Raw genomic sequence first — 21,905 nt, 5'->3', positions numbered from 1 at the left:
CGTATTGAGGTGGCAAATGTCATCGGTGTTTAGCTTCCAACCAGTTAAATTGCGATTGGCTCCAAAAGACGGTTGTGTCACATCTCAGTATCTTTACACTTGCTTCAGAGGTAAATTTGAGAAGCACCGTCGATAAATTTTTGCAGACTTGGGAAGCATGACGAGCCAGCCAAATTTCGCAACATGTTTCATACGGGCCTTGTTAGCTCCTCCGGTTAGAGCATTCCCGTCCGCGCTACCTAAAAAAATGCCCTACCATTCAGGAGATTGTGTCCCAAATTTGAAAGAGGACATGGAGATAATAATCCATGGGAGTCTTCATGCAAGTTGCAAGGATCTTCGACGATCCTTCCTACTATATTACCGGCAACAATGATGAATCCAGTTGTAATGTCAAGGCCTAGGAAAATATGTTGCTCTGGAGCTTGCTTTAACATGTACTTTTGCTACCATTGAAAATATGTTGCTCTGGAGCTTGCTTTAACATGTACTTTTGCTTTAACATACTAACATCGGAAGCATCTGTGGCTATCCTACTGAAGGGGTGTGAAATAGAAATACCATTGATCATCTTTCATTCAGCATGCTAGAACCTTTCAAAACACAAATCTTGGGAGTAAGGATATCCCTAATTATATTACATGTTATTAAAATCGGAGGTTGGAGCCAAGTCGAATCTCACAATTGCCATGAACAACACTTGCAAACGAAGTCATGCTAAACCCAAAACTTTAATAAAGCAAACCACACTCTAGTTAAATCAACTATCAAACCAGAGGCAGGAACCGATTCACATGCATCACAAGAGCCAGCCATGAGACACGTAACAATCGACACTCCAATAACCAACCAGAAGCTTAAAACATGATAAAATGCTAAATATGAACTCATTCAATATACCCATCTCTGATCCAAAAACACTTAATCTGATCTAAATCCAATTCACCAGGGCTAGTAAAATTTTGCAACACGAGTCAAAACCATACAGAATGAAACAAGACAGATCAACAAAGACACAGTAACTAAGCAATCGCCTTAATCAAAAAGAGAGAATCCCATATCATCATCACTCTCTGGCTCCTCTTCCTTCTTCTTCTCCTCAGCAGCAGGTGCCTCAGCTGCAGCTGCTGCACCTCCTGCTGGAGCAGCTGCTGCACCTCCACCACCACCGCCAAAGAAGGCTCCACCACTGCCACCACCAATGATCACCTGCACCAAACAAAATTTACCCACCTCATTAGACAACTAAATCTAACATCGAATGTCACATCCACATATATTTTGCACTCTTATATGACAACTGTTCTTGCCTATAAATTCTAATTTAGATGACTAAATTATATTCCAAATTAGAAACAATCGTTCAAGTAAATAAAAATAACTTGAAAAAGATCACATGAATAAGTTTCTCACTGCAGCGCAAGCCAACACACATACATGCATTTATGATTATGAGATGATGGTTCAAAACCCTAAACTATTTGACAAATTGCAAAGGATTTATTAACAAAACGGACAAAAGACATGATGAGATACTAAATCAGATAATTGTTGTTTAAAGCAAGAAAATAAACAAAACGATAAAGAGAGAAAATGTTAGGACCTGGAAAACGGCGGATGAAGGAGTGACGTAAGAGAAAGAGGACTGGACGCCACCGGAGGAATCAGCGGAGAGAGCAGATTGGACAAGTTTCCTTTGCAACTCGAAGGTGGAGGAAGCGGAGGCCTCAATATCGCCTTCGGCGATCTGCTTGGCACTCCACTCGTTACCGGAGCACCTGCAAACGAAGGTGAAAACTCCCATTTTGATTTCGAATTGATTCTCCTTAAACCCTGAATTTGCTATGAATCTAACAGAGTGAAAGAGAGACGGCTCGCCAGTGCTTCGAGTGTGGTATTTATATGATGGAAACCTAGGGTTTGTTTTTTTATCCAAAAGGCCGGCTTGTCCTTAAACATCTTTTTTAATTTCTAGACTGCCCTCCTCATTATTTCTCCCTTCTTTCAGGTTTATTTTGAAATTGTTTTATTTTTAATTAATTTTATTAAAAATTAAGTTTAATAAAAAAAATTTATAAAATTATCCTGATTTCATGATTTAAATCACAAGTTTAGCAGTTTAATTGGGATATTTTGATTTTTTTTTTAGCTATTTTTAATTTCTCATATTAGATTAATTGAAAAATTAAATTTTATAATTTTTTTTATTTTTTCTATGAAATTTAATTGTTGTGAAGTTATATGTTGATCTTAGGGCAGCTTTTAAAATAGATTGTCATAACCAGTTGTCTATTGTTAGATCAACTATTCTTTAGCGGTGATGATGTGTTTAATGGTTATGATATTTATGATTACTATCATAGTTTTATCCTTTTTGTTCTTTGAATTTTGAATTAGTTGCTTGACATTCGAATAAGTTTTGTTAGGACTTTAGGCAGCCATTTCAGTAAATGTTTGGAAACATGGTTATACTCATATTTTTAAAAAATTTAATTTTTTTATATTAAAAATTAATTTTTTTATATCTGTTTTAGATCGTTTTAATACGCTGATCTTAAAAATAATTTTTAAAAAATAAAAAAAACATCATTTTATATATTTCAGCATGAAAAATACTTTGAAAAACAACCGCAACCACACTCTCCAAACAGACATGCGTTGAGTTGTAGTGCATGGAGCAATTCATTTGCCTTCAAAGTATCTTTTATAGCCTTTTCTAATGTAGTGTGTGTTTGAAAGTGTGGTAGTTATTGTTTTCTAAAGTGTTTTTCATTTAGAAATGTATTAAAGTAATATTTTTTTTAATTTTTTTACACCAGCACATTAAAATAATCCAAAAACATAAAAATATTAAATTTAAACAAAAAAATTTAAAATTTCATGAAACGTCGCGTTCCTAAATGAGACGGGATACAAAAAAAGGCTAATATCGTCTGAACATGTTTCTTTTTTTTTAAGGATTCTATATGATTGTATGCTATTTTTAATGATATATAAGGGTTTGATATGCAGAAATGGAAGGAGGTGAAGCACAGAAGAAGGCGAACAACATGGTTTTATCTGATCAAGCTACAAACAATAAGCTTTCTGCTGAACTTCTCAAGTATAAGTTTTATTTTTTATGTGGGTTAATTAGGTTTTAGAGCTTGTTCAAAATGCATCAAGGGATAACAAGAAGAACAAAATAGTAGTAAGGCATCTGTTGTTGGCTTTGAGGAATGATGGAGAACTTGGAAAGTTCTCAGCATATGGTGGATTGCTGCCTAACATCAATCTTGTTTTTTATTTTATTTTTTTTTGCCTAAGAAATCTGAAAGTGCAATCAAATAGCCCACGTCGCCTTCCAAGGCCACCAAATTACCAAAAAAGATTTATAGCGTATTCAAAAACACCATTAAAATCATGTTTTAAAAAAATTTAAAAATTTTTTTTACTTAAAATTAATTTTTTTTTAATATTTTTAGATTGTTTGGATGTGCTAATGTTAAAAATAGAAAAAATATATAGCTCAAGTTACTTAAAAAACCTTATAGAGTGTTTGGAAACGCGGTTGAAATTGTGCTTTTTAAAAATTTAAAAATTATTTTTTAAATTTTTTTTTAATTTTTTAACGTTTTCAAATTGTTTAGATATGCTAAAGTCAAGAATAGTTTTGAAAAAAATAAAAAAATATATTATTTTAATATGTTTTCAAGTAAAAAACACTTTAAACTGTAATTGTTACCACGTTAACAAACACTATTTTAATAAAGAATATTTAGTTTAGTTATATATATATATATATATATATATATATATATATTTTGCTCTTTATGTGCCTGTAGGTGAATTCTTTTGAATTATAGAAAGAAAAAATATAATTTAATTGGAAGCACCAATTAAGAAGAAATTAAAAAGAAAAGAAAACCCGCTGCCCGTTCAAAAAAAAAAGAAAAGCACTCGCTCGCTCTGAACTGTTGGATTGTAAAAATCAGCATGAATTTTATGTTCTTTGTTTATTAATTAATTATTATCGTTGGTATATTTTTATTGATGAAGGAAGTTACAATTAAGGACAGACTGGACACTTAAAACTGATTAATTATTCTCTGACATTCGATGGATCAAAATCTTTGAATGCTTCAACGCCACCACAATTATAGAGCTTCTCTATTGTTTCCTTATCATTGGTTTTCTCTATAATATTTTCTTTCTGAAGGGAGATCCCTTCCCTAGAAATTAATCAATTCCTACGTGCATTTCTTTTTTTCTTTCATATCCTTAAACACCAAATCCCAGCTGATTCTCTCTTCAATCCCATTTCTTACAGCAAGGGCTTATCAAGAAGAATAGATACATGCATGATCAAGAGGGATTGATGAAGAAAGTGCCGATACTTAAAAAGGGTTGCAGCAAATTCTGGTATTTTACGGTCGTGTTTCTTTTATGGTTCTTATTGCTTTACTTCTTCTTTAATTCGGGCTCAAAACTTGACAAGAAGGATGATTTCTTGTTGAAACACCATTATGATAATTTTGTTGATACCGATGAATCGAGTTTTGGTGGTGTGAATCGGAATTCCAATGAAGAAACAGGGCATGTTGCATCAGACTCTATTATGGATATGGATACGAAAGCAACAGGTAATCCTGTCGACAATTTTTTTACCGGTGGTGATTGGGACAAGTATCTTCGTGAAGTATCTAATGCTGTGAAAGAATCAAAACCGGAAAATCAAATACATCTTACAGAAAATGAAGCTCGATCGATCAACAAAGTCTTTGGTGAAGGAAACAGAGAAGAATCTGGTAATGCAAGCAGTACAGCAAGGGAGAACCAGGTCAAAAAACCGTTTGATCATTCACTTCCTAGAGAGGCTAGGAGGAGACGGGTCAAGAAACCGGCTAGGGAGAAACGGGTCAAGAAACAGGTTGATCATTCACTTCCTAGAGAAGAGAAGGTAATCGAGGAGGTCATCGAACAGCCTATCAAGGAAGATCAAATAAGGAGGCAAACCAATTCGGATTCACATCCCGAATCATGTGTAGGCCGATACATTTATATCCATAACCTTCCAAGCCGATTCAATGGTGATTTGGTCAGGCATTGTCAATCACTTAACGAATGGTCTAATATGTGCCCCTACCTTTCAAACTTTGGCTTTGGTCCCCGGCTAAAGAATTCGGAAAGGACGCTCTCAAACACTGGCTGGTATGATACAAACCAATTCATGCTAGAAATCATTTTCCACCATAAAATGAAGCAGTACAAGTGCTTAACCAATGACTCTTCATTGGCTTCAGCAATCTTTGTCCCTTACTATTCTGGGCTTGACGTTGCTCGTTATCTGTGGAATGCTGACAAGAAGATGAAAGATTATTATTCTCGTCATCTTGTCAGGTGGCTAAGAGAAAGCCCCGAGTGGAAAAGATTGTGGGGTAGTGACCACTTCATGGTTGCTGGAAGGATCACTTGGGATTTCAGGAGATTAACGAACAACAACGATGACTGGGGTAACCAGCTTATGATTTTGCCTGAAACTAGAAACATGACAGTGTTAACTATTGAATCAAGTCCGTGGAACAACAATGACTTTGCAGTACCCTATCCAACATACTTTCATCCTTCAAGTGACAACGAAGTGTTTCAATGGCAAAACAGGATGAGAAGACTGAAAAGGCAGTTCTTGTTTTCTTTCGCAGGTGGGCCGAGACCTGACCTCCCGGATTCTATCCGTAGTGACATTATTGAACAGTGCCAGGCTGCAAGGGAAAAATGCCTATTGCTAGAATGTATTACCGGTTCAAGCAATTGCTATGAACCAGTTAATTTGATGAAAATGTTTCAAAGCTCTACATTCTGCTTGCAGCCTCCAGGGGATTCCTATACTAGGCGATCAACTTTTGATTCAATCTTGGCTGGGTGCATTCCAGTTTTCTTCCATCCAGGTTCATCTTATGCCCAGTATTTATGGCATTTCCCGAGGGATTATACTAAATACTCCGTGTTCATACCGGCAAACAAGATAAAAGACGAGAAAGTCAGCATTGAAAGGACGTTATCTCGGATTCCCATACAAGAAGTATGGGCTATGAGAGAAGAGGTTATAAAGCTGATTCCAGGCATGGTGTATGCTGATCCAAGTTATGGATTGGAGACCCTTAAAGATGCATTTGATCTCACAATTGATGGGGTTCTTGAAAGAGTTGAGAAGATTAAGATGGATATTAAAGCTGGAAAGAATTTTTCTGAGGATATAGAAGAGTATACTTGGAAGAAAAATTTATTTGGGACAGAAGGGAAACATGAATGGGATCATTTCTTTGATAGGTCGAAGATGATAATGTATTAGGATTTTTAAATTTTAGAGGAGATAGAATGTACAATCTTTTTTATATATATAAAAAAGTTTTGGATATTTATATTTTTATTCCGAATTCAAGTGTATATTGGAATGATTTTAACAAAAATAAGTTAGAAACATCAACTGTTTCGATTAGATTCTTATCATACAACATTGCCCGTCTTTTTTTTTCTTTGAAAGATCTTGGATCAACATTGAAGGTCTCTCATAATCAAGCACATGTTACAAGAACAAAAGAAACAAAAAAGATATGGCAGATGAGTTCTAAATATGATTGTGCTGCATCCATGCTTCTGATATGAGTTCAGTTTGACTTGGTGGGTAGTTTGGGTTGTGAAGCTTATTTAGCCAGTAAGATTGGCCTCCAGCCCCAGGGCTTTGCAAAAGCATTGCAACAGGAGGCCATTAAAGACAAGAACTTTGCTCTCTGCAGAGATGGGAAGTCTAAGGTCTAGCTGATAAATATGAAGTTTGTCGCAGCCCTTATGCAAGAGGAAAAAAGACCTCTGATTAAAAAACTTTTTTTTTCATACAATCTTATTCTTGTATATGATTATGAACAACGCAGTGGAACTCATACAAAAAAAAAAGTTCACTGCTGAGTTTGGAGGTTCTCATATCGGTGCCTGTCAAAATTTGATGCCTTGCATCACATAGAAATAACTATTAGGATATTTCAATCGAGGTTTTGAGCAAACCAAGCGTTTGTAGTCCAACGGTTAGGATAATTGCCTTCCAAGCAATAGACCCGGGTTCGACTCCCGGCAGACGCAAAGATGTTTATATTTTTTTTTCTCAAAATAAACACGCAATATAACATAAAAATTATTAACGTTATAAAAATTATTATAATTGTATTTTACATTATAATCTCATGTACACTAAAAATCCAAATATAATTGAAAAATTATTAAATACATCTGAAATTGTTATTTTCTCTTTCATAAAAATACAAAAAGCATTACTCATAAATTTAATTTATGAAAAAATTACAATTTTAGAGTTGCTTTTAATTAGTGTCTCCATAGAATAGACAAATACAAAAAAGACACAAATATATTTAATTGAAAATACATAAATGAATAAAATAAATATGTTTATTCAATAATTTTTAAGTAAATTTATATAATTTCAAAACAAAAAATACAAGAATACACACACGCGTGTAAGAAAAGCTAAAGCCGAAGACAAATTCACTATGCTACTACAATGTAGTTACTATTTTGCTTTTCTAAAAAGTCAATGGCATCGAAGGGGGTGTTCTGATCTTTTCACAATATTAATTAGTCATTACACAACTAATTAGGGGTAGAGTTATCTTTTTATTTTTTTTAAAAGTACAGTGAAATCACTCATTTATCTTTAAAAGCAAAATTTTAAAACTAACAAAAAAGTGCTTCTTAATCATTATTTTTTTTACACCGTAAAATGATTTTATTTTCTTTAAAATCAAAATTTTTAAAACTTGCATCCAAGGAGTTTTTTTTTTTCTTTCATTATATATATATATATATATATATATATATATATATATATATATATATATGTTATTATGAAGTTGATTGGTGGCAATTTAGTCTTTTAATAAACATAAAATAATATTGTAATAAAAAGGTTACCGGAGCGTGGGAGGTGACATCGAAGGGGGTATTCTGGTCTTTTCACAATATTAATTAGTCATTACACAACTAATTAGGGGTAGAGTTATCTCTTTATTTTTTAAAAAAGTATAGTGAAATCACTCATTTATCTTTAAAAGCAAAATTTTAAAACTAACATAAAGGTGCTTCTTAATCATTTTTTTTACAACGTAAAATGATTTTATTTTCTTTAAAATCAAAATTTTTAAAACTTGCATCCAATGAGTTTTTTTTTTTTTTTGTCTTTCATTATATATATATATATATATATATATATATGAAGTTGATTGGTGGCAATTTAGTCTTTTAATAAATATAAAATAATATTTTAATAAAAAGGTTACCGGGGCGTGGGAGGTGACATGGTCCCCCCCTCCCTCCCTCGCCTTTTTCTCTTTCTTTCCATAAAAATTGTGGTGACTATTCAAATTTTAAAAGTTATCCTTTTAGTTGTTGATATTTCAACTTTGATTTTTAATTTTTTTTTGTTGATTCTTTTGTACAATTTTTATTTGACTTCAATTTCATACTTCAACCTAAATTTATGATATATTATTTCTTACTAATTTAGTCCTTATCATTTTTATTTCTAAATATTTTTCTTTACTCTTTTATAAAATTTTTATTTATTTTTAATTTCATCCTTGAATTTCAATTTGTGATTTATTATTTTTTACAATTTGATCCTCATTTTTTTTATTGTTTTTGTCTTTTTTTGTTAAATTGATACTTCTTTTTAATTTCACTATTCAATACAAAATTTGTAATTGCTCTCTAATTTATTTTTTATTTTAGTTTTGACCCTCATTTATTTAATTACTATTTGTTTTGGATCTTTTTATATAATTGAATTTTTTTATTTGATTTCATCATTCAACATTTGATTGGTTGGGTATTGAACTTCATAGTTTTTTTTAAATATTTTGTTTTTAGTCTAATAAGCAGAGTTATAAGTTTGAAAAATTGGCACAGGTTAACATTTTTTTTTAGAAAAGAGAAACTTATTTTCGTTTTTGATTTTATCATTCAACGTTTTTTTTTAATGGGCTTTGTAATTTTTTTTATTTTTTATCGGGTTATTTCAATCTCATGACCTGGATCGTAGGTTTAATGGATTAACCTGGTTAACTCGCCCCTTATTACCCCTGTTATAAGTTTATCATACTAACTCGATTTGAATCAGGTATTTGTTTGTTCTAATCTCATTCTTCCATATTTAATGAACTAAGAGTTAAATTGTATTATTTATTTTATTTTTTGAAAAAAGGTCTTTTTCTCAGGTTATTGTTATATTATTTTTAAAAAGTTGGTCTATTTATTATCATTGTTTATTTTTTTATTATTTAATTAAAATAAAATTAATTTATTTAACCGAATCTATAATTTGAATGGTGTTTTTTTTATCCAAACACACTTATAATTTTGAATATATTTTTTATATAAAAAATAATCTAACCCCACGAAACACAGTCCCATATTTGTTTTTTAGGCATGTTGAGAGTGTGGTAAATATTATATTTTAAAATAATTTTTATTAACATTATATTAAAATAATATTTTTTTATTTTTAATATCAAAAAATCAAAACAATTTCAAAATACTAAAAAAAATAAATTTAAATGTCAGTTTTCTAGCCGCACTGACGTCGCATATCATTCTGTTTCAAAACAGACGCTACCTCAATATTTTGAATAATTTATTCAACTCAACTAAACCAAAAGCCGGCAAGAGATAATTCTAAGGCGCCATGATAAACCAACAGATAAGAGCCACAGAAGGGGGCATTCTCGTCATAAAACAATTCCAACCATTTAAAAACCCAGTTCCTTCCTTCCGTGGCCACAAACCATTTCAGTGGAGCAGAGCAGAGCAGTGCCTCTTGTGCTCGGCAACTGTAGTTAGAGAAGAGTAGCATGGCAGGCACGTGCACATACATCTCTCGTCACGTGATCGAACTGTCATCCTACAACAGAGCTAGCAGGTCTGGGAGAGAGGGTGCTTCATTTTGTTGGGCTCGCCTCTCTGCGATGAGTAGCAATGGAGTGTCAAGAACGCGTAAGGTTGCACTTGCACCGGAAGGACCGTCTTGCTTATTCGTTGGCCCAATAGAGACTGCAAGCCAAGAAACTCTCGAAGCTCTCTATCGTCAAGTGCGTCAGATTTCTTCATTATTTTAATTTTGGGCCTAATTTGAACATTTTCTCGTTACTTTGGTTTCATGCTTTTTATCTTATTGAATTTTTTTGTGGAGAAGATGAGGAGAAGTGGGCTGACTGTGCGGTATTGAATTGATGTTTGTTTTAGGCACGAGATGCATATTACAGTGGTAAACCTTTGATAATAGATGACATGTTTGATAGAGTTGAGGTAATAAAATTTGATTCTGTACATTTGTGGATCAAACTTTTAGTTTCGACAGCTCTCGAATTCCTTACCCCAACAATTATTTGAAGCAGTTAAAATTGCGGTGTTATGGTTCCAAATGTGTTGTCAAGTACCCTCGCTGCAGTATTAGACGACAGTCAACATACTCTGATGCTGAGGTAATGAGCTATCGAATCGTTTCTTTATATGCGTAAAAATATTCCATTTGTGTAACATTGACTAAAAGCAGGGAAGCACTCTGCTGTTTTGCATGATGCCCACCATAAAGGGGGGAAATCATGGATAATTATGAAGGTTTTTTTCTCCCGATGTTGTTTATTCATTTTAGTTGGTAAGATGCAGCCTGGCCTTTTTTTTTTTTTCTCTCGACTTGAAGATTGATTGGCATGGCTGTAGGGCAGGCAGATATATCACAGGCGTTTGCACTAGCAAGTATTTGGATCCTGTTTCTTACAGTTGGCTGTTCAGCGTGCGCTCTGCCTATAATCTACACAATTGGCCTGGCTTACCAAGATGCATTTGGCTCGGTAATATCCCATGGCAGCCAGACGCCTATTATTGGGTTTCTTGCTACAGTTAATGGTATTCTCTTTATGGCAGTGAGTGCTTTGATTGGCTATCCAATTGCATCTGCTTCGGGTAACAGCTTTTAATTTAACCTTATCTTCTGTAATTCAGTAATCAAGAAATTTTGTGAAATAATGAATTTTAAGTTACTTTTTAGGGAGGACTCTTTACCACTAGTTAGGGAAATTCTCAATTTGTCACCTTCCATAACTTCCAGTATATGGGATCCTTAAAAACGGACGAATGATTGCAGATGAATCTTCAAAAAGATACTCAAATCTAAAAAACTTTACCTATCAGGGATAAATCTTGGAAGTTCAAATGTATGAGTGGCTTGTCTGAGCTGCGTGTACTATTATTTACAGTTTCATATCCATTCTATAGGTTCATGGAACAAATTGTCAACTATAGAGAAAGAAACCAAAGTTTTCAAGTCTAAGGTTACAACCCTTAACTATGGAGAAAATTGTAGAGAAAACTCTTTTATATTTTGAAGGGTCTTTATTTCATAAAATCTCATTATTCTTCACATAATATATGAAGTTGTTTATATAACTTACCTTGTCCCTTTCCAATCATGAAAATCTAAATCGGAAAAAACCTAAATCAAATAAAACTTTGACTCCTAACTAGAAAAATCAAATTAAAACTCTATAACTTAACTAGGAAAAAGAAATAAAATTCAAACAACTTCTACTGGACGATTATAGTCAATCAATCACTGTCTATTGATCATGGTCAATCATTGTCTAATATTGTAGAACCTGTTAGAAAACCTTGTTGACACGCTCAGACTTCTTCTAGAGCTTTGTTTTGTCCACCTGGCCCATAATTAAAAAAATAACACCCCGTGTCAGGCGTTTCCATTCGAGGAGAACTCATCATCGAGTTCATGGTTAGAAACTGAACTCTCCCAAGCCATTTGGATAAATATTTGGAATAAATTAGCTGCTCCAATCTCTTTCCAAATCTGCATGTAACTTGTTCAAACCGATTGCTCCTGAAATCAACCCTTAATCTTTTTGCCATACTATATGATAGCATATCCACGTCATAATCAAATTAGTCCAAACCAATAAAATCTATATAGGATAGCTTTGCGACACTAGGAGGATTGAAGATAAGAATTTTAAAGTTACCTTCAAATTTAATCAGATATTTATCCCCTTCCACCATGGACTTTTCAGCAAGCATCTTTAACTTGGAAGTAATCTTTTTTCCCATAATACAATTCTTCTTGAACTCATTCATAAAAATATTGACCGACCTATTATCAAAATCTATACCACCAAGTATCCATCGGTTGCTCAATGCTTTTTTGAAGATGCAACCTTGTCAAGTGTCTCTAATGGCAAGTCAAGCTTGCTTCCAGAAATGCTTTCCGTCCAGACTCATTTGTAGAGGTAACGCCAACAATGTTTTCATGTTTTGCCATATGAGCCCCTCCAACAATTTTGACTTCCCTAACTTCCTTGTCAATTTTTTTGCGGTCCTCTTTGACATCTAATGCTTGAGGTTGTTTCACATATCCCTCATCCATTGCATCTTCATGGTTGTCATTTTTTTCATCTTCTATGACAAAACCTAGTGTTTGCTTGTCTTGGTCCTTCATCTTCTACTTATAATTCTACTGCTGCTGTTGTTGCTGTTGTTGTCACTGCTGCTGAGATTGTCTGTTTTGAAGAGACAATATTTCCTTTTAAGTTTTGCCTCCTTGCTAATGGTGATGGTTGAAAAGAAGGCAAGTAATAATGGCACGGTTGCTTAAATGCCTAGTACAAGATCTCTTCATAATCATCTTGTACAAGCTCAAGATTAATAATTTTCTCAAAATTTGTCATGATGAAATTATAGGTAACAATACAAGCTTTATCTTCTAGAAATTCAAACCACCAATCTTCAGCACCATAAATAAGCTTAGGAATGGCAAATTCTAGTTTTTAAATAACAAGTAATCTTGTTTAAATAAAAGTAAGCTTCCACTTCTAGCAATCATCTAATAAATCTCCTTTTCGAGAAATTCCCATAAAAAAGGAATTTTATCAAAATTAGGAACACTTTTACAGAAAGGTTGTTGCGAACTGAGTTTTCGATGCATCGCCTATTGCATACGCCACTCTTTCAATAGAAATGATGTCCATACGACAGGAATAGACCTAGGATTTGGTTTGCCTCTAGGTAAGTCTTTGAGCACATCTCTCTTCTCTTCACGATTCTTGTTTGTGCCTCCTTATAGTTGATCCATCTGCCCAATTAAGTATGCTATAGAATGCTCTCATTGATTAAATCTTTGTAGTGTTGTGTGAGAAGACTCAGCTAATATCTTTGTTCATTGAATAGGCCAAACTACTATGATACCAATTGACACATTGTATAGTGTTAAGGTTTCTCAAGCCTTAAAGTTTACAACTCTAAACTATAGAGAAAGAAACCATGGTTCCCATGCCCTTAGGTCATAACCTTTAATCATGGAGAAGATTTTAGAGAAAACTATGATATATTTTGAAAGATCTTTATTTCATAAATTTTGATTATTCTTTAAATAATACATAAAGTTGTTTATATAAGAACTTAAAACCATCCCTTTCTATTTAAGAAAATCTAAACAAGAAAAAACCTAGATCAAATAAAACTTTGACTCGTAACTAGAAAAATCAAATCAAAACTTCATGGCTTAAATAGAAAAGAAATTTTAATATAACTAGGAAAAAGAAATGAAATTCAAATAGCTTTTACTAGACAATCATGATTGATCGATCATGGTCGATTCTGGTTGATGATCGATCTTTGTTGATTGATCATGGTCGATTATTGTCTAATTTTTTTAATTATGTTAGAAAACCTTGTTGACTTGATCATTTTGTCCACCTAGTTCATAATTTATAAAAAAAAACACCTCGTGTCAGTTGGGCTAGTGAAACATGTCATATGATAAGGAAATATTATTGCATATATGGGTTTGTGCATCTGTGTGTTTAAAATAAAAGCCTGAGTGTTTTTATTGGATTCATCAGCTAAACCTTGAACACTGTCAAAACCTAAACCTAAATAGGAGAAGATAGATCTTTATTGGGGAAAAAATGTCAATTCTTTTACTTCATTCAAAATAAGGTTTTTACTTGAGAACCCATTTTCACAGTGAAGGTGCTGCAAGGTCTATGGAGGAATGACTTGGTGGCGCTCAAGGGAGCATGCCCAAATTGTAGCGAGGAGGTTCGTGTTAACAAAGCCTTGTATTAATATGAAAACGCTTAGAAGCTTCCACTTCATTTTTCATCCACGATTCGATAGAAATGTATTCAGCTGTTTCCAACTAACAAAATCAGGATCAACTTTGAAAGCTCCTTCTCTCACTGATTTTGGTGTCTTTGTGCAGGTATTTGCCTTCGTGAAATCAGATCAATCTAACAACTCCACACATCGAGCAGATTGTCATGTATGTGAAAGTTTACTAGAATTCCGCACCAAGGTTGAGGTAATTAATCTTCTGATGCCAAAATTATTATTCTGTTTCTTGTTCAAGGAGCTAAATATGTAAATATTGATTGTAAGACTGCTTTATGATCTCATTTATACAGTTTCTTGTTATAAGGAAGTATATTCAAATCATGGTACTGCATTTTGCATTCCCCCGAAGGGTTATTACTCAATTATGGTCCCATTCAATGTGGGGCTCTGGGATAGAGGGTTGGAAATATTCTTTCATGACGAATTTTTGCATCAGATTCCGAGCCTCCAACTACTGCATTTCCAAGACCCTTTATCTTTACATCGAACAACCACCTTCATTCAGAGACTAGGCATACCATAGCCTGGCATCTATTTCTGAAAAATCTATATTCTTGTTTAATGGCCACAAGGTTTTGCATATTGAAACTGTATAAGCTAGCCAGCGTTTTGCACTAACTAAGATGTGCTTGTTATTAATCTGATTTGATCAACTTATAAAAAATAGAAGAAACAAATTCAAGAAACAAAACAAGACTATTGAAAACAATTATCCGACTCACATGATTGGTATCCATTTGCAGCAAACCATTTCAAGAGTAGGTAGACGGTGGGTGTTTGGGCGCATATACCTTGTATCTCGAAGACATCAGAGATTGAAGTAAGATCTCAGCCTGAAACATGGCTTCTGGAGCGGTTGTGTACAAAATAATGATTCTTTCCTCCTTATATATATATATATATATTCTTGTTTTAGTGGCAAAATTGAAACAATCTGTTACAAGTCAATGAACTACTTCCCATTTGCTATTGTAGAAATGTCTGAAGGTCGTAAAAACCTATTGAACAAAAGTTTAAAGGAAAAGCAGAGCCTTGAATGACCCCCATGGATGTTTATGTTTTGCGACTGCTTTTCAATAATAGAATTTTTCCAGCTAGATGGCTGCATGTCCAAATCATAATAAAAATCCATTCTCTCCCTTGGCTTCTGGGTAGCTTTTGAAATGCCATAGTCATCACATGTGCACACACTATACAAGAAAGAACAACCACTCACGAAGAAATCTGAGAGGGGCCAGCAATTTTTGAGCGAGTTGGAATCGGTTCTTCGTTATCTGGGTTTTTTGAGACAGCCCAAGTTATATTATTCTGTTTTTGCGGCGAGGTGAGACGCCGGAATGGATCAACATTGGCTTCAAATAAACGAAATGGGTTCACAAGAATGAACAGCAACTTATTTATAGCAATGCTTCAAAAGCGAATTAGCTTTTGCGAGAGTGGGAGCCTCTTACAAAGGGAAAGTTTCATTATCCAGTTGCACAATTCACCTACAAGGGAAAAACTGGAACAATTAAAAAAAATCAAAGAAAGAAAAAGGCAAAAAACAAAATGCCAGACATTGTTGCCATCCAGAACCGCTCCAGGGTGATCTGACTCGTTTTTTTAGCAAGAACAAGAAAAGTGGTAAACGTCTCTAATCTGTCAAAACTGAAATTATTGTTAAAAACTCAACTGATTAAACCCCATTGAAAATAACAAGGATAGAAAATAGCAAGTGGAAAGGGGAAGGTAATCCACAGAATCACATACAATATACAATACGCATAGCACAGTAAACATTCCATGGATTGAAATGCAGTCAGGTTCAAAAAACCACGTGCTAGTCAGGACTACATGAATCTGAAAGTACTTTTCCTAAAGAAAATAAATAATATTTGGACCCTTGAAACAGCATTCATCATTCTCCACTCCACCACAATTTTGCTATCAAATTTTAATGTCTTTGCCACACCTCAGTTTTGATTGTCAGGTGTCCAAATCATCAATCGCTACATTTCGAGGAAAAATTATGAAGAAACTTCAAAATAAATACCATGAATCAAAAGTTAGCATGTTCATGCTACGTGTAATGATGGTGCACAATCAAAAAGTAGACAACAGACAATAATTGCAAGCAACTTTCTCATTGTTCTCGGGGCATAAGCAATGGTGCCTTGTAGATGTGATTAACAGAGTAAGAACATTGCTTAAAGATAGATAGGCAGAAGCAGCCAGATTGGTGTATCAATCCAATCAGAAGTGGGCCAGGCTGTACACTAGAATCCACGATAGCTGTAAAATAGAAAAAAAAGATGAAGCTGGGTGTGTTAGTATGGAAACCAACCAAGGTTTCCTTTTGTTGACTTTTTGTGCTTGAAGGCAGCCCTACTTTTGAGAAAGAAAAAGTTGAATAAGAAAAGGAAGAAGCCAAACTACCAGGAATAGAGTGATAGAAGCAAAGAGCCCTTCTTGGAGGAGAACTGAATGACCACCAAAATCTTCTTCGTCGATCTTTAATATCATTGCATAATAACCATATATAATCCCAGAGGAAATCAACAGAAAACTGTCAACCAAAATTAACAAAGAATTTAGCCAGAGAAAAATAAAAGATTGCAAAAATTAGAAACTCAGCACAAGAAATTTCTGCACGTTGAATGTTAGCTTATCTATTTGTGTACGTGTCTATGGACATAGTAGCACAATATCAATGCCCACCATCAATACTCAAATAATAACAGGAGGCGCATGCATTTTAACTCCGAAGGAAGTTCCTAATATGAATCGCACTGATATGGATATAGGAGAAACTAACATAAAGTTAACAATGCCAGTCACAACACTGTGCATTACACTTGATAAACCTTTTTCCTCTTCAAGGAAACATAATCTTGTGAACAGCAAGAATTCTCATCACACTGACTGACTATAGTCCCGGTCCCTTGCTATGCTGTTTATCCAATTGTCAATTTCAATAGTTAAAAAGACGAGCAGAGAAAGTCCCTTTAAACTTCCTTTCTAATGAAAAAAAAATATAGTAATTAGAAGGAATTAATTGTTTGGAGAGAGGAGACGGCGAAAGGAACCAAATTGCCTCTGACTGTCAAATAATACCTACCTCAATATGGTCCTAGTATATCTCAAAGATATTAAATTATAAGTAATCACAGGCCCCACCTCTTAGACCTGATGAGAAGGTTTTGTTTATCAAAACAATGGAATTGATACTGCTTTGAGATTTGATTCAGCTAATACTGGCACTTAAGATAAATCATGCACGTCACATCAAGGTCCCTTTTTAATAGTTCAGCAAAACCCCTTCGCTTTAGAACCACTAATGTCTCTACACCAGTGACCAGTCTCATTTCAAGGACCATAAATAAAAAAGCCCATGCAACTAGTGTCTTAAAACACTATTGATCTCTCTATTCTTCTTTGCATCTTTGATTAGTCACACTAGTAGTGTAAAAGCCACTCCCACAAAACATGATTAAGTGAAACTCCAATCACACAATTAATATAAAAACATAATTCTAACTTCTGCAGCAAAGATTATCATGCCCTAGCACAAACTACACTTTTCTATAGATTAGTTCACAAAAAGTAACGAATTTTTTCAACAAAAACACCAAAGTACTAAACATAACAAGCTATGATTTCAGCAACCTAGGTGTAACTTCAGAGCATAAAAGGAAAGTGCAATCATGCAACATAGGTTTCAATGTCCTGCTATTCATGGTTCTTAATTACAATGAAATTCCAATACTGGTGTTCTTCAGAGGAAAAGGGTCCTGCACATGCAATATTTTAGTTATTGCAGTAAATTTTGCATGTAGTACTTCAAAGATGTTCAAGCTATGCCAGAGAACTCATCCAAACCCCCCAGATTAATCAGAAGCTAGAATAGCTAGACTCATCTAAAGCACGACTAAACGATATTCAAAATAATATTGGTGACAGTCATATTAGTACTTTCCCTTGAAGCATTCACATGGAACTTTTATGGAAAGGGCAAGGAAAAGGACATCCACATCCATTAAGCTAGAAGGAAGTAGTGTAGTAGATATAAAACTGCAGTAATTATTAACAAAAAGAATCTACACTAAACTGCTGGTTTTTCTAGCATTGATACCAGGAATACAAAAAGAAACAAATTTGAGTCTGGCACCTATGTATGCATGAATCAGCCACTTCTATTTCCGGGAAATAAGACATGAACAACAACAACAACATATTCACTTAAGCTTGGTAATGAAATATTTATTATAAGAGCAAGAATTCACAAACTGAAAGATCAGTGAAAAGAAAAAACAACTCACAGGCCGATCCAAATACCGCCGACCAAAGGGATAGTACCCCATAGCATACCGCAAACGAGGGCAACAACTTGCCTAATCCAATGCAACACATCTCCCAATTGATCCTGTAGTGAGCAGCGTATCACTACTACTCCTCTTAAGTAATAACCCAATTTTTATTTCTACTCAAGAATTAAATGAATTATTATCAACTGCAATTAACAACACAACTTTTAAGCAACATTAAAATTATATTGTATGTAAGCTTGCATTCATTAATTCAAAGCTAGAAATTTTACAAACACAGTACAAATAGAAAGAGTACCTTGTCCCAAGAGGCCTCAGGATCCAACAATTTGGCGAATTTGGAAGGAGAAAAGTGCCCATTTTGATGCTGGTGTTGCTGATGATTATTACTGTTGTTCAATTTAGCAGCAGATTTCCCTTCTTTCATTGTTTTTTTAGATCTACGAGGAAAAGAAAAAGAAAAGATTGCTTGGGTTGTGGGTGGAGAGGTCAGACTCAGCGAGAGAGCATATGCCTTCCCTGCGCACTTCACATGCTCTTTCAATTTAACTATGATTTTTATTTTTAGTTTTTAGTTTTCTTTTGGACCCTTTTTTTTTTTTTACTTCGAAATCATCGTCTCAGTCTCAGCTGCTTTCAATCTATTCATTTGGGCACGACCTCTGGAAATGCGCAAAAGGTTTTTCTCACTATATCGGAAGAAGCCCAATAATCTACTTCCAATAATTTTTTTTCTTTTCATCTGTTTGTATTTTTTTTTTGTTAGAGTGCTCAAATAAAAAATATAAAAAAAATATAAACATGTTTGTTTTAAGAGATAAAAATATAAAATAAATTTTTTAACACATGAATTTTTATTAACATGTTTTAAATATTTTAATTGTTTTTTTCTCAATACAGAACAAATAATTCTAAAAATATAATCAAAATGGATTAGCTAAATATTATTAAATGTTCACCACATTCTTTTATATTTATAAAATCATCCTCTATAAAATCTAGAATTTAAAGTTTTTGCAACCTCTTCAGTATTAAAATACCAATTTATCTACATGAAATTAATCTTCTATCTTTATTGAAAATCTTATTTCAACTAAGTGAAAATGCTTGTTTGTTTTATTGTTGTTGAAACTAGAAGAATTGAGATAAGATGAACCAATCTCTTTATGAGATAAAGGAATGTCTTGAACATTTATTTTTCAATCGATTCTTTACATCAATGACAATTGTATATTTTGAATGAGTGATTAGTGATGAGGTCCAAATTTATCCCATGGGCTTGAGAGCTAAGATGATATTTAGAATATTTGATTAATTTTATGATTTTGGTAATATAATTTATTCTTTCTAGATGAAATGGCTTGTAAATCATGCTTGATAAGTAAACTGTATTGTAACACTAGGGTGACGTTTATTCCATCCAAAGTAATCATTGCACCGGGAAGAATGGATCTATCCTATCCTTGGAAGGTCGAGGGCCTTATGCCCTAAAGAGAACATAACCATCCCTGTTGTTGAGGCAGTGTCCATCCCATCCTTGAAGAGATGTGCGATTGCATTATGCTGGGAGTCGTTCATTTCTTCCAAAGTAAATGTGATATTGCACTAGGAAGAGTGAACTCATCTTATCATTGAAAGATTGAAAGGCTTATGCCTTGGGAAAACATATCCATCCCTGCTATTGAGGCAATATTCATCCCATTCTTGGAGAGATATGCAATCGCACTAAGGAGGCCATATCAATCCATTCAAAGGTAAAATATGTCGTAGCATTAGGGACACATTCATTCTTTCAAAGTAAATGTGTTATCGTACTAGGGAGAGTGAATCCATCTCATCATTAGAAGTTTGAGGGGCTTGTGCCATAGAGAGAACGTATTCCACCCTATTGCTGAGGTAATGTCCATCTTATTCTTGGAGAGATGTGCGATTGCACTAGAGAGATCATGCCAATCCCTTTCCAAGATAAATTATGTCATAGCACTTGGAAGACATTTATTCCTTCCAAGGTATATGTGTTATCACACCAAGAAGAGTGAATTCATCCTATCCTTAGAAGATTGAGGGATTTATGCCCTGAAGAGAATGAATCCATCCTCGTTATTGAGGTAGTGCCCATCTTATCTGTCATAACCTAATTTTGGGTTCCTCAAAAAATATTTTTTTTCTTTATATAAAAATTAAAAAAAAGAAGATAAAAAAGGTTGAAAAAAAATACAGGAAGACGAGCAACTTGGTTGGTAAGAACAAGCTGAAGAGGGTTCTGCATGTATAAATAAGGGGTGGAGAGATCAAACTGAATCTTTAACAATATTAAAAACTCAATTGCCCCATTTGAAGGACTTAAATGTGAAATATAATGCAAATTCAAGGTTAACTTAAATGGATATTAGATGAGTTTACATAAAAATTAAGTTTGAAGAATTAATTAGATTTTTAATAAGCTAATATGATTTAATCATAGGTCTAAATAAAGGTTCAATTAAGTTTATAAATTAATTTTGGCCAAAATTAAAAGAATTAATTAAGTGCAATGACTTAATTATATTTTTAATTGGTCAAATTAATTTTTATTAAAGACATAATTGGTGAAACAAATTAACTTGGGAAGTTTAATTTGGGTTTAATTGAGAAGATTAGAATTTTAAAGGACAATACTTAATTGGATGAAATTAGGGATGAAATTGCAAGAAAAACAAAGTTTAGGATTCAATTAAAGGTCAAAGTAAAGAAATTCAAGAACAAGGACCTGTTTGCAAAAGGTGAGTAACATTGGGGGCTGTATCAAACTTTTTCAGGGACTAAGTTGAGCAAAATCAAAGTTTAAAGATTAATTAGAGAGACTAAATAGAACAAATTGGAAAACAACGACTACTTTAAAAACAAGCATCAAACTTGAGGGGTTTCAATTAATTTTTTGACAGGAGCCTAATTGCATAAAATTAATCAATTTTATCCAAATTTAAGATGTTTGAGCTTAAATTGAAACAACATGGATCAAATTGAAATTTATCAAGTTTCCAATTAGAAAACCCTAATTTTTTAGGGTTTAAGCAAGTGACATGTCACTTATTTTTAATGAATAAATTAAGTGACACACCGTCTATTTTTGTTTTATTGTCTTTTTTATTTGAGAAGGTTAATCAAGCTGCCACTTTTAAACAAATAAACATGGCATCTGCGACCACCTCAAATGCTCCAACTAGTACCACTCGACCAAGAAATATATCTCTTACAAGGATTTGATATCCTCATCACACTTTTATACCTTATTTGGCTCAACGAACTCAACAACATCTTGTCACTGATCAACTTCCCTTGCATTTGATAGTTTCAAGCTGATCGAGGGCTCACCTTTCAATCAATGAATGTGGAGTT

The 21,905-nt window shown here is 33.5% G+C and overlaps 4 protein-coding genes and 1 non-coding gene across 6 annotated transcripts; 3 read left to right on the top strand and 2 right to left on the bottom strand.

Annotated features, from left to right (window-relative positions):
• Positions 1 to 873: 873 nt before the first annotated feature.
• On the bottom strand, positions 874 to 1,883 carry LOC133679349 (large ribosomal subunit protein P3-like). Its single transcript, XM_062101918.1, has 2 exons — positions 1,604 to 1,883; positions 874 to 1,209 (listed from the first exon to the last, which is right to left on the bottom strand). Exons 1-2 carry the CDS (start codon positions 1,802 to 1,804, stop codon positions 1,036 to 1,038), a joined length of 375 nt encoding a protein of 124 aa, XP_061957902.1. The 5' UTR covers positions 1,805 to 1,883; the 3' UTR covers positions 874 to 1,035.
• Positions 1,884 to 4,274: 2,391 nt separating this feature from the next.
• LOC133680112 (probable xyloglucan galactosyltransferase GT14) lies at positions 4,275 to 6,798 on the top strand. The gene is made up of 2 exons (XM_062102936.1): positions 4,275 to 6,324; positions 6,669 to 6,798. The coding sequence occupies exons 1-2, from the start codon at positions 4,337 to 4,339 to the stop codon at positions 6,796 to 6,798; spliced, it is 2,118 nt and encodes a 705-aa protein (XP_061958920.1). The 5' UTR covers positions 4,275 to 4,336.
• Positions 6,799 to 7,044: 246 nt separating this feature from the next.
• On the top strand, positions 7,045 to 7,116 carry TRNAG-UCC (transfer RNA glycine (anticodon UCC)). The gene has a single exon. It is a non-coding gene; the product is annotated as a tRNA-Gly (tRNA).
• A 2,726-nt stretch (positions 7,117 to 9,842) lies between these two features.
• On the top strand, positions 9,843 to 15,320 carry LOC133679404 (PGR5-like protein 1B, chloroplastic). Of its 2 annotated transcripts, none has more exons than XM_062101992.1 (7): positions 9,843 to 10,133; positions 10,288 to 10,350; positions 10,440 to 10,526; positions 10,770 to 10,950; positions 14,075 to 14,148; positions 14,312 to 14,410; positions 14,967 to 15,320. In XM_062101992.1, exons 1-7 carry the CDS (start codon positions 9,897 to 9,899, stop codon positions 15,045 to 15,047), a joined length of 822 nt encoding a protein of 273 aa, XP_061957976.1. In that variant the 5' UTR covers positions 9,843 to 9,896; the 3' UTR covers positions 15,048 to 15,320. The 2 variants fall into 2 exon arrangements, with proteins under 2 accessions (XP_061957976.1, XP_061957975.1); XM_062101991.1 differs by having other exon boundaries at positions 10,770 to 11,007.
• A 275-nt stretch (positions 15,321 to 15,595) lies between these two features.
• Positions 15,596 to 19,163, bottom strand: LOC133679405 (uncharacterized). Its single transcript, XM_062101993.1, has 5 exons — positions 18,826 to 19,163; positions 18,522 to 18,625; positions 16,639 to 16,768; positions 15,781 to 16,494; positions 15,596 to 15,710 (listed from the first exon to the last, which is right to left on the bottom strand). Exons 1-4 carry the CDS (start codon positions 18,952 to 18,954, stop codon positions 16,456 to 16,458), a joined length of 402 nt encoding a protein of 133 aa, XP_061957977.1. The 5' UTR covers positions 18,955 to 19,163; the 3' UTR covers positions 15,596 to 15,710; positions 15,781 to 16,455.
• Positions 19,164 to 21,905: the final 2,742 nt, after the last annotated feature.

The sequence above is a fragment of the Populus nigra genome, chromosome 19, assembly GCF_951802175.1.
Source record: "Populus nigra chromosome 19, ddPopNigr1.1, whole genome shotgun sequence".
Classification (NCBI taxonomy): Eukaryota; Viridiplantae; Streptophyta; class Magnoliopsida; order Malpighiales; family Salicaceae; genus Populus; species Populus nigra.
This window is presented reverse-complemented; position numbering and strand designations above follow the sequence as displayed.

What these genes read in the sequence shown, in the direction of transcription:
- LOC133679404 (XM_062101991.1), top strand. Translation starts at nt 9,897, where the DNA reads ATGGCAGGCACGTGCACATACATCTCTCGTCACGTGATCGAACTGTCA. An exon ending in ACATGTTTGATAGAGTTGAG is followed by an intron (nt 10,351 to 10,439) that starts GTAATAAAATTT and finishes TATTTGAAGCAG; the next exon opens with TTAAAATTGCGGTGTTATGG. An exon ending in TCCAATTGCATCTGCTTCGG is followed by an intron (nt 11,008 to 14,074) that starts GTAACAGCTTTT and finishes CCATTTTCACAG; the next exon opens with TGAAGGTGCTGCAAGGTCTA.
- LOC133680112 (XM_062102936.1), top strand. Translation starts at nt 4,337, where the DNA reads ATGCATGATCAAGAGGGATTGATGAAGAAAGTGCCGATACTTAAAAAG. An exon ending in GATAGGTCGAAGATGATAAT is followed by an intron (nt 6,325 to 6,668) that starts GTATTAGGATTT and finishes CTTGGTGGGTAG; the next exon opens with TTTGGGTTGTGAAGCTTATT.
- LOC133679405 (XM_062101993.1), bottom strand. Translation starts at nt 18,954, where the DNA reads ATGAAAGAAGGGAAATCTGCTGCTAAATTGAACAACAGTAATAATCAT. An exon ending in CTGAGGCCTCTTGGGACAAG is followed by an intron (nt 18,626 to 18,825) that starts GTACTCTTTCTA and finishes TGCTCACTACAG; the next exon opens with GATCAATTGGGAGATGTGTT. An exon ending in CTTCTATCACTCTATTCCTG is followed by an intron (nt 16,495 to 16,638) that starts GTAGTTTGGCTT and finishes TCTATTTTACAG; the next exon opens with CTATCGTGGATTCTAGTGTA.
- LOC133679349 (XM_062101918.1), bottom strand. Translation starts at nt 1,804, where the DNA reads ATGGGAGTTTTCACCTTCGTTTGCAGGTGCTCCGGTAACGAGTGGAGT. An exon ending in CTTCATCCGCCGTTTTCCAG is followed by an intron (nt 1,210 to 1,603) that starts GTCCTAACATTT and finishes TGTTTGGTGCAG; the next exon opens with GTGATCATTGGTGGTGGCAG.